This window comes from Colias eurytheme, chromosome 30 (assembly GCF_061535395.1).
Source record: "Colias eurytheme isolate Ceu_HAF_F1 chromosome 30, ilColEury1 Martin Lab GWU primary, whole genome shotgun sequence".
NCBI lineage: Eukaryota > Metazoa > Arthropoda > Insecta > Lepidoptera > Pieridae > Colias > Colias eurytheme.
Window position 1 is genome coordinate 852,814 of NC_143009.1, and position 11,502 is coordinate 864,315.

General features: G+C 32.1%; 2 protein-coding genes and 1 pseudogene across 2 annotated transcripts in view; 2 read left to right on the forward strand and 1 right to left on the reverse strand.

The window, feature by feature from the left end:
- Nucleotides 1–401, forward strand: part of LOC149895667 (putative fatty acyl-CoA reductase CG5065) — a 52,229-nt gene extending 51,828 nt beyond the window's left edge. The window contains exon 13 of the mRNA XM_090118479.1: nucleotides 194–401. Coding sequence (XP_089974605.1) covers nucleotides 194–353 — 160 coding nt within the window. The 3' untranslated portion in view covers nucleotides 354–401. The remainder of the gene's footprint in view (nucleotides 1–193) is intronic.
- A 1,996-nt stretch (nucleotides 402–2,397) lies between these two features.
- Nucleotides 2,398–6,150, forward strand: LOC149895668 (adenosine 5'-monophosphoramidase HINT1-like). Its single transcript, XM_090118595.1, has 2 exons — nucleotides 2,398–2,833; nucleotides 5,168–6,150. Exons 1-2 carry the CDS (start codon nucleotides 2,504–2,506, stop codon nucleotides 5,327–5,329), a joined length of 492 nt encoding a protein of 163 aa, XP_089974721.1. The 5' UTR covers nucleotides 2,398–2,503; the 3' UTR covers nucleotides 5,330–6,150.
- A 3,004-nt stretch (nucleotides 6,151–9,154) lies between these two features.
- Nucleotides 9,155–11,485, reverse strand: LOC149895669 (uncharacterized; annotated as a pseudogene).
- Nucleotides 11,486–11,502: the final 17 nt, after the last annotated feature.

The window sequence follows — 11,502 nt, forward strand, 5'->3', positions numbered from 1 at the left end:
TAGCTGTGCTCTGCGGTTTTACCTGCAGTACTCCGCTCCTTTTGGTCTAAGCGAGATGATAGGTATATAGCTTTCCTCGATGAAGTTCCCGAGAGAGTTCCCGAGATTAGCACGTTCAAACAAACAAACAAACTCTTCAGCTTTATAATATTAGTATAGATTAATAATAATATAGATTAAATAATTGTTACAGATTATATTATCTTCACAAAGGAGTGATGGCATTTTCAATCGTATTATTCTTACGATTACTTCTACAAAATAAATTCATAAGGGAATTCGTGTACGCAACACTGCGACTATTGTTGTCTCTTTTCAACGACGCATACACTCATATAATGGGTGTTGAATGAAAGAGACAGATATAAGATATAAGTGTAAGACTTCAAAAAACTTTGTGACTATAAATTTCAAATAAAAAAATAAATACATATTGTTATAGCCTATCTAATCAAAACTGTAGGTTGTTAAAAATTTTCTAGTGAAGTTCAATTGTAAAGGTTATTTGGAACAAACAAACAAAAAATATTTCAATTTTTTGAAGCGAAACTTCTTTAGGCGCGTTGAGCGTAAAATTTCGTCGCGTCATGGTAATACCGTCACGTCATGGATGATGGAGTAAGTCGACGATTTTGGTATCTTTGAATCTGGCTATAGAAGTTTCACTTGTGACACGTGTGCTCGGCGTACATGCTCTTTAGATATTCTGTATAGATATTTTATATGGTAATGCTTGGGTAATGCATTATTAGAATATTGTGCCACAGATGATAAATTTTGTCGCAAAGCTTTTTGAAGAATATTTCTTGTCAAATTAAAATGCTCTTAAATTGGAAACAAGTGGGGGTGTAAATACAAATTTAAAGGTGATTTGTGTAAAAACTTGAGAATAGAAAATATATTTGTCTTAAACTATTATAATTATTAAGTGTAAAAATGTTGCTCAAATATAATCGCATTTTATGGCATATAGATTGTAAAAGGTGCGAAAGGTTATTTTATTGTATATTTTATAAGGTTAAATATATGTTTATTATTATTAAAATATTTTATTACTAATAATATGGGTACTGTACACGGGTGGAGTAAACGGTAGACCAGGGGTTCCCAACCTTTTTCAGCTCGCGGCGCAGTTTCATGTGAAGTTTTTTGTCACTCACCCAACCTAGCTATTTGAAAATAAAACGATATAAGTACCTACAATACAAGAATAGTAATAAACAAAAATTTAAAATATTAACTCAATTTCTTGTAAAAGAATTTAAAGAGAAATCAACAAGTGAGGCTTAAACAAAAGCAAAACACGTCGTAGCTTTAAAATCTTGTATGTCATTTGACGATGTTTCTTACCGATTCGAGCGCTCAAAAAAGGTACTCGCGAATATAAGCAAATCGACTCACAGCGCCCCTCTAACTTTCTACGGCGCACAATTTGGGAACCCCTGCGGTAGAGTGAACTAGAATACTACTATACCAGTTTTAGTCAATGAGGTATTATTACTACGTATAGAGAGGACACCACGAACAAAATCTGTGCAACAAGTGCGGCGGCGCGGGGCGGCTAGTGAGTCATACACTTTGTAGATATTCTGCCTCATAATATGTACTTATAAATTAAAACCAATCAATGTAACAAAAACAAAATGGAGACGATTGACTCTAACTCCTGTTACAAATAGTGTAGTAGCGATGTCCTCTCTAGTACGTAGTACTCAATGGTTTTAGTAAAAATTTTACTAATCCACTCCACCAATAGTGTCTACATTAGTATATTAAGTAGGATAGTTAGTACTCTACTGCTCTACTCTACCGTTTACTCTACTCGTGTACAGCGGCCATTAATTAAAAATGAACATGTAAAAATATCGAATAAGACGAGTAAATAATAATTGTGAAAGCTTTAATAAAAACGTTTTGTAAATTAAACTTGTGTTTTATTTATTACCTTTTCCTGGAATCCTTGAAATATATTGTTTATTTCAACTGCTTATTATTGGGTTATAAACTTATTGATGTCATAATTTTTATTACATCAGTATTTTAGATTGTTGATAAAAAAATATCTTAATTTTATGATATGTTTTGTTAAAATTAGTTCCTTTTACTTCGATATAATATTATAGTGTTATTATCTAAGGTGTTATTTAAAAATAATTAACATAAAATAAAATACATGTCCCTGTGTAATTCAGTATTCTCCTAGGTACTAGATATTTTTAGTAATAGAAGTTATCTTATTGCAACTCATATTCACAAATGACTCAATAATATTAAATCAAAAAGAAATGTATTAGATACCGCAATAATGACATAATGTTTAATCTGTGCTAAGTACCAACTGTCAAGTGTCAAATTACACATGTCATTGTCATTTCCACGGACTAATTTGCGTTGCGAACATTATCACAAAAAAAAATAGAATCAACATTCCAAATTCACAAACAATTAAAGGCCAAAGAGATACTGCGTCGCTTTAACTATACAATGTGAATTGGCTTACAAAATGTTCAACAAAGTGTTTCAACGCGCGCTCAAGTTCCGATTGAAGAAAAGTTATCCAACAAACATCTATGATTTGAATCGAGGTGCCGCGATAGCAGTACGCCGACCATACAGCGATGAAGTTAAAAAAGCGCAGGCTTCGAGCGTTGCGTCGCCTGGTCCTACGATATTCGACAAAATAATTTCAAAGGAAATCAAGGCAGATATTATATACGAGGATGATTTTTGTCTCGCGTTCAACGATGTAGCTCCGCAGGCGCCGATACATTTTTTGGTGATTCCGAAACGCAGAATACCCAGGCTGCAAGACTGTGAATCGACTGATAAAGAGGTATGTACGGTATTTTATGTTCTGTTTAGTTTCTATCACTTTGCTTTAAATATAACCTTACTTGATTTGGTAATGAAATACAGCTAAAATTGAAAAGAATCAAAATACTTAGATGTTTTCATTCTTTGATAATCGCACTAGTATTTACTTATAGTTTAGGATTTGGCGATACATTTAAGGTTATCTGAAATCTTATTTTCTTGTACTATCCACCTAATGATGAGCAATAACTTTGATACAGTTATAGCTATATTACTTAATATATTCCTATCAAAATTTATAATATTATTTCATTCTGTATTTATGTCATATTTATACTCAAATAGTATTAAATCATTTAACAGGAAACGGACTTAGACTTTTTAAATTTTTGTTATATACAAAGGCAAAGACTTCATCAAATGAACATAGAGCTAGAGAATTCATTTGCGATAATTTAGTGTAAACGAAAATTCGTATTCAGTGTGAAGTATTAGAGCTAGCGCGCACGAGCAACTTTGTCTCCGCAACTATTTTGTCTCTCCCATCAATTTGTATGGGGAGTTGCGTCGCTACGTGCGCGCACTTTCATACTAGCCCATGGGTGGAGAGACAAAATAGTTGCGGAGACAAAGTTGCTTGTGCGCGCTAGGCTTTAGAATCTTTTCAAACACACTAAGAACAAGGACAGAATGTTCTATATTCGCTAGTTATGCAAATTCACATTCACAAAATATACTTTTTACGCAAAACCTTTTCAATTAGCCAAACATTAAAAATTAGACCCAGTAAAAGTCAAGAATCAAGTCTCAAGAAAAATAGAAAATAATTAAAAATTATCTACTAATATGTGTTGACATGATATTCGCCTCAAAACATGTCTTATCTATAAAACAGAGATAATTTTGGAATGCTATCCTTGCGTTCATGTTTCGCTTATCACACATACCATATGATTTAGTCACGAGCATGTGACAATAATAATTATATAAATGCAAAATTTGCTTGTCTGTCTGTTAAATTTTGTGGCTAGTCTAAATATGAACACTGATTTGTATGCAATTTTTACTTAAATAGCAAAATTTCGATCAATAATAATTAACCCCTATCTCTTAATCTGTAAATAAAGAATGTTAATTTTTGCCTGTGGGTTTGTCTGCAGTTGTAAATGCAGGTTGTATATATAATATCACTAGCGGTCCGCCCCGGCTTCGCCCGTGGTACCTACATGTTTTAACTATCCTATCTCTCAAGTTGGATCGAACTGCACATGGTGTGCTAATTTTATTATAATCGGTTAAGTGGTTTAGGAGTCCATTGAGGACAAACATTGTGACACGAGATTTATATATTACTAGCGGTCCGCCCCGGCTTCGCCCGTGGTACATGAAAAATAGATGTTAGCCGATTCTCAGACTTACCCGATATGCACAGAAAATTTCATGAGAATCGGCCCACCCGTTTCGGAGGAGTATGCAGACTAACATTGTGACACGAGAATTTTATATACATATAAGATTATATTAAGATTACCTAATACTCCACACAAATATTATAAAGAATGATTTGATTTTCATTGAACCTGAAGCTGTATTTACTACCAGCTGCGCTTCGCGGTTTCACCCCCGTGGTCTTAGCGTTATGATATATAGCCTATAGCCTTCCTCTATTGATGGACTATCTAACACCGAAAGAATTTTTCAAATCGGACCAGTAGTTCCTGAAATTAGCATGTTCAAACAAACAAAATCTTCAGCTTTATAATATTAGTTAAGTTCAAAGCTTAAGTTATTCTGATAATTTAGATTTATCTCTAGTAGTAGTAATGCAAAAGTATGACAAGTTATGTATGGCTGCACAAATTTTTATCTGAGATAATAACAAAAATAAAATGCAGCCTTCACTCATACATAAAGTAATAACTACTATGATCTCTAATGAAATGATTTTCTCTTGTGTCCAAATATTTTGAAATTCCAGAGTGAATAAACAATTAAGTCTATATTACTTAATATTTCGCTCGTGTTAAATATTATATTTTCTTTCCGAAAAATCCATTTTCATACTTGAAGGAATATTAAAAACTAAATTAGCATTTCATTTTTCTACTATAGATTTACACTAATATTATAAAGAGGAAAACTTTGATTGTTTGATTGTAATGAATAGTCTCATAAACTACTGGACCGATTTTAAAAATTATTTCACCATTCGAAAGCTACATTATCCACGAGTAATATAGGCTATATTATATTATCTCGCTAAGACCAACAGGAGCGGAGCCACGCGGGTGAAACCGCGCGGCACAGCTAGTAACTTATAAGTCTACTAAAATCTCTATTCCATTCATTTCAGCTTCTCGGCCATCTCATGGTGGTAGCGAGATCGCTAGGCGCAGAACGAGCCCCCGCAGGCTGGCGTCTAGTTATAAACAACGGTAGACACGGAGCACAGTCTGTCTACCATCTACACTTGCATGTTCTCGGCGGCAGGCAAATGGGCTGGCCGCCGGGGTAATTACCGATTCGTGGATGGCAACACTAAGCTGTCAAAGTGACAGTTGAAAAAAAATTGAATCACTTTGTCTGTGGTAGCTGTCAAACTGTTTTTTTTTTCTAGTTAAAGCAATGAGTAAAGACTTTGTGCCAGTGTCAAGTTTAAAACTGAATTGACAATTGAAAAGCTGAAGTTTGTTTCGGGTAGTTTTAAAATTGTGAAAATTCTGATAAAAAATTCAACTTTGGGTTTGAGGGATGCCATAGACAAAGTAGTTCAGTCTTTTTTTTTGTAATGGCAAGTAAAATAGTTCAGTCTTGTTCATAACGTTGAAATAAAATTGAATCAGATAAATCTGTCATTTCGAATTGATAAATAAAGATTACTTTAAAAATAATCTGTATTCGGAATTTATTTCAGTGTTGCCAAATTTTAAAATTGCAAATTATAAAACGTAAAATTTTTTCGAGATATCGATTAAGAAGTAAATGTTTTACTGTATGCATAAAAAAATTAAAAATGTATTTTCATAAAAAAGTTAAAATGCAGTTTTGGCGCGAATTTTTTAACAATGATAAGGCTTTAGTAAATAAACTCTATGTTCATTGTAAAGATATTTTACAATTTGTCTGTTTGTTATCTGATAGTAACGAATCTTTTGATAAAAAGATTTGATTAACTATGTACATTTCTATTCTTATGTTCTATGTTTGACTTTTATCATTTCACTTAGTTTGTTTTCATCAAAATCCATTCAGCATTTTAAAGACAATATTACAGACAGTTTCAGACAAGTATTGATTTTGGTATGAAATTTATATTATTATGAAACCTAAAAATTAGTGATGTCCTAAAATATACAATTTTGTGTTTTTGAAGTATAGAAATAAAAAATACTTATCAAAATATTGTATATTTACTTTCTTAATCGATAATAAGAAAAAAATACTTCAATCAAAAATGAATTTAAATTCCATGTATTAAGTACGAATTTCGCTCAAACAATATCAAAGCAATACTAAAGATTTTAAATTGTGTCATATTTACGGCCATTTCTTAGTTTTAGTTTTAGATTTAAGTTTTTTCATATTATTATTAATTAATAAATTAGTTCTTAGTGCAATAATTCAGCCAAAGTAGTATTTAGATTTCCATCATTTTGTTGATTTTTCAATGTAATCCTTTATTTTAATAGATATTAGCATTTATAGATATTTTTTTTGGTATTAATGTTGAATATTAATGCATTGATCTAGTGCCTTATATATCTAACCAGAAAAATCTATATGTTACAGCCAAATAGCTTAATCAGCTGTTTAATTAAAAGCCTAGCCTCTTAATTAAACGCTCGAGTAAGCTACTTGGCATATACATTGCTGGCGATGTAACATGTTTTGTTAATAATTTCTTTAGAAAACAATCAATGTAATCGAAACATATTTCTTAAAACCAGGGATGTATTTATACTTTTAGAGGCCCTGGGGCCTTATTCATAAACGACTTTCTATATATAGGAAAACTTTGTATTTTGATATTTTTTTCTATTCTTTAAAAAAATTCTCATTTGTAAACTATTTGTATGGTATAAAACTAAATATCAAATTGAAAATTTCTTAAATTGTAATTGATTTTGATATTTTTGTTCAAAATTGAAAATATTTTACTAATTGAAATATCTGTGTTCGGATTAAGTAGATTTTTTATCTAAAATTTCAATTAGATAGTCGTTTGTGTAATGTTGTATTTGTATCAGAAAAATATGCCTTCAAATTCCATTTCTAAATAAAACGGACGTTTTTAAAAATGATCTGTAAGGTTTAAGAGCGTATACGCACTATGCGGGTAGCCGCATTGCGGGTAGCCGTCCGGCTGACCGCAAGCACAATTATGTACGTAATATTCATTTCTATGCGCACTGCGATGCGGCTACCGCAGACCGCACAGTGCGCATAGAAATGAATATTACGTACATAATTGTGCTTGCGGTCAGCCGGACGGCTACCCGCAATGCGGCTACCCGCATAATGCGTATACGCTCTAAGACTACCTAACCGTAATGTAAAACTAAAGAAATAACTACAGTTTGTGGACCGGCAGTGCATAAGTATGGGTTATTTTAACTAAATAAAAACCACGATTTTAGGAATAATTATAAATTCTGCCTCAGTTTAATAAACTCATTACTTTCTTATTTTGCAACATCTTTAAAAAGTACATAATATAGTATAACATAAATATTGCCTTATGTTTAACTAACAGGCCCTAAGTATTCTTTAAAGTTTAAACTTTAGGTGTTTTTCTTTAAAAATTTTGTCAAAAAGTAATTTTAAACAATTTCAAAATTAAAAAATCTCCTGATTTTTATTATACCATTTGATTTATATAAATTTTAGGTTATTGTTACTAAAGTAACGGGTAGAACTATCTATTTATTGTAAAGTTATAAAAAAGAAACAAAAACTGTGGGTCTGATAGTCAAAAACATGAAATTTTTATTAGAGTTGAATCTCAAAATACAATAGTCAAATCTAGTCACAGTGTAGTCATTATTTTAATGAATGTTACTAATAATTTATACACTTGTTATTTTTATTATTATTTCACATTTTATATAAAAAATCATTTTAAATTACAATAACTAACTATATCTTTTTTATAATAATCCAATAAAAAAAGCAGATAATTATTAGGAATATTCATTAAAATCAATAGAAATTATAAATTTTTCTGCTGACTCTACTTTTGCCACTGTTCGTCGCAAGCTGTGGTTTTTTCATATATGTAGTTAGTATAAATATGGAAAAAGTATTAAAAATAAAATTGAAACCTGTCTTAATATTCATGGCAATAGTTATGTAATATGTAATTTGTTAACATTTTTGTAACTTCAAGATAGTAGAAAAAAAATTGACTTATTAAAGCAAGCAAGCAGTTTAAAAATATTTATAAATGTAAATTTAAAAAAAATACCCGCATAAAAGACAGAAAATTTATTATATAAATCTAGTAATTTTTTAAATTAGTTTAGTTTAAGATTGGTTGTGGGCGTATACGGACGTGATTTGAATGTTTTTGTAAGAAAATGTAAAGAATCGCTTCGTAACTGTTTATCTGTTAAGAATTTAATGTAATGTTAAATTCTGTAACCAAAGGTATTTAATAAAATTGTTATTTGAGATTTGTGTTTTATTTTACTAATAAAATTGTACCTATCTATATCACATGTTTGGACCATCACCACCTCTTCGCCTAACTACCTATAACATCTCTTATTCTCCTAATAAACCATTTTTTTTAACCATTTATGTTGTTACTAGCTGTGCCCTGCGGTTTTAACCCGCATTGCTCCGCTCCTGTTGGTCTTAGCGTGATGATATATAGCCAAAAATCTCCCGCGATAAATGGGCTATCTAACACCGAAAGAATTTTTCGAATCGGACCAGTAGTTCCTGAGATGAGCGCGTTCAAACAAACAAACTCTTCAGCTTTGTAATATTAGTAAAGATATTAAAATTTATGACATTACATTTGAGCACATCTATTTATCTATTAAATGTGACGTTCACATGATGATTCGTTTTTCCTGAACATATTTAATATGGATTTGCTAAAAGCCTTCGTTATCATAAGCAGTTAAATTATATTTTAAAGATAAGTTCTATCATCCCTGAAAAATTCATAAAATATTATAACAGGTACGAGGTTAGTATAGAAATTAATATTATAAATAAAACAAAAACATTTTTTAAAACCATTTATTACCAATTTTAAGTAAACAACACAAACACTTTGAAAACTAACATTTACAATTTCATTGTAAGATTAATTACAATAAAATACCGAAAAGATGAATTAAGTAAACACTCGGTTACCTACTGATAATATAATACTATGTGTCAAAAAGGGCTGAAGGGCTCTAACTTCAGCTAAACAGTATACAAAAATTATGAGTTTATCATTGCACTTTTTCCCACTATTTGCCTAAATTCACAAAATTCTTTAGCTATAAAGATCATAATACCTATTCACACATTAACAACCATAATAATGTGGGGCAGCGTAAACCATGGGGGCAGTCGCACATGGAGGAGGGGGTAAAGCCATACAGGTAGGCGCTGGAGGCAAGGAAACACACGTAGGGGCAGCCGGAGGCAGGGAAACACAGGTAGGGGCAGGTGGGGGTAAGGAAACACATGTAGGAGCAGGTGGTAAAGACACGCAAGGCGTAGTTGGAGGCATAGACAAGTACATAGGCGCGGGGGCAGCTACGCAACTAGGGGCAGGGGGCAAAGACAGACAAGCAGGGGCCTTTCCACACGTTGGTACTGCATTTAACAACGGCGCTGCTGCAGCTAACGCCGATGACAAAACTGAAGGTAAAGCAGCTTCTAACAACGGTGGTAAAGAAGCAGCGATTGAAGCAGATAGTGTAGAGGATAGGAGTGGTGTGAGCGCCGGTAGTTCAGAGGCAAGTGAGGGGCAGGCTGGGGCACACGGAGGGAGTGGGGGCAATAGCAGTTCAACCGGTGGTGGTGACAGGCTGATTGGGGTTGGTGCTGGCCACAGGCATTGCGAGAATGCTTGCTGTGAAAGAAATTAATATATTACGTTACTTTTAATTTAAGATTATTAAATTAAATTAAGATTTAACATACCCGGATACTCAATATTTTGTGATTTTTAAAAAATATTTCGACAGGTAACTAACTAGAAACAATACTTATATTCTCTAACAAAACAATGTTGTGTGTTTATTTTATATACCTAAGTCCTAAAATCGAAGTTGATATGACCGAATTCTTAGTAGTTACAATGGTTATCATAATATGCACAGGTGACAGGATAAAGAAATAAAGTTTCGGTCTAGCGGGATAATAAAAGCTGATTTATAAAGATTTTTCCATCAGTGAACAGTTGAAAGTCGAAATGGCATCTGCCTCATACATATAACATAACCCATAGGGGGATTATCAAGCTATTTATACCAACATTGATTTAAAAGTTTTCACGATTTGAAAATATAGGATTTTATAGGTAATATATTTCTGTAGAATATTAACTAAAAGCAAATGCTGTTTAACTTACCTGCAACAAAGTAAAACACACAAGGGCAAATAAACTCATGTTGACTCATAATTCCACCTTCACACGGTGCCCTATATTGTAGTATTTATCAAAATTGTGAAATTTTAACACAATTACATAAGTTTATTACATATTATTTATTTTTGCGACATCGTTGTCACGTATTACGTGGTAGGCGCATGAGTTTTGAAATATTTAATCTAATAGTACGTGATTTTAGTGTTTTTATTCACTTTTTATATGGATTGTAAATTATTATGGCTACATGCGTTGTAGGTATATTATGTAGGTCATTAATGTGTGTGGGGCATTTAGAAATTTTGATTATCGGTTCCAAATGGTTGGTTACTTTAATTTTTTTCTCATTCCAAACTTTCTACTTAATAAAATGTCCTTAAGAAATCGGTTAGGCTGTTTTATAATTTAACTAGCTTTCCGCCTGCGGCTGCGTCCGCTTTGTCTAAAACCTAATTTTGTATATTCTTAAACATTCCTCTTGAATCACTCTATCTAATAAAAAAACCGCATCAAAATCGGTTGCGTAGTTTTAAAGATCAAAGCATACAAAGATAAAGGACAAGGATAAGGATATAGGGACTTTGTTTTATACTATGTAGTGATAATGTCGTTGTAATTAAATTATTAACGTTAAATTGTAAATATAGAAGTACATACATAATTAGTATTTCCTTATTATACAGTAAATAGAAACATGTAATGTTGAAAATAACAATCAGACAGATTTCATTTAAAGCGCGTCACACACGGTGAAGATACTATAATATGCAGCCATCCTGTTACAAATGACGCGAAATTTTGTGGGTCATTTGTAACAGGATGGCGGTTCTACAGGAGTCTTAGTACGCAATGACAAAAAGAAAAATGATGGTCCGAACGCTGATACCGGATGCGTTAAGATACTGTAATATAAAATATAACAGTATCTTAAGACAAAATATTATAGTATCTTCACCGTGTGTGACGCGCTTAAATGTTGCGTAGTCAAGTTTATCCTCACTCACAATAGGTGCTTTCTGCCAGTTGCAGTCTCATCAAATTCGGTTCAGCAGTTTTCATGATGACATCAGACATGATTATTGATTTGATTG

What these genes read in the sequence shown, in the direction of transcription:
- LOC149895668 (XM_090118595.1), top strand. Translation starts at nt 2,504, where the DNA reads ATGTTCAACAAAGTGTTTCAACGCGCGCTCAAGTTCCGATTGAAGAAA. An exon ending in GTGAATCGACTGATAAAGAG is followed by an intron (nt 2,834 to 5,167) that starts GTATGTACGGTA and finishes CATTCATTTCAG; the next exon opens with CTTCTCGGCCATCTCATGGT.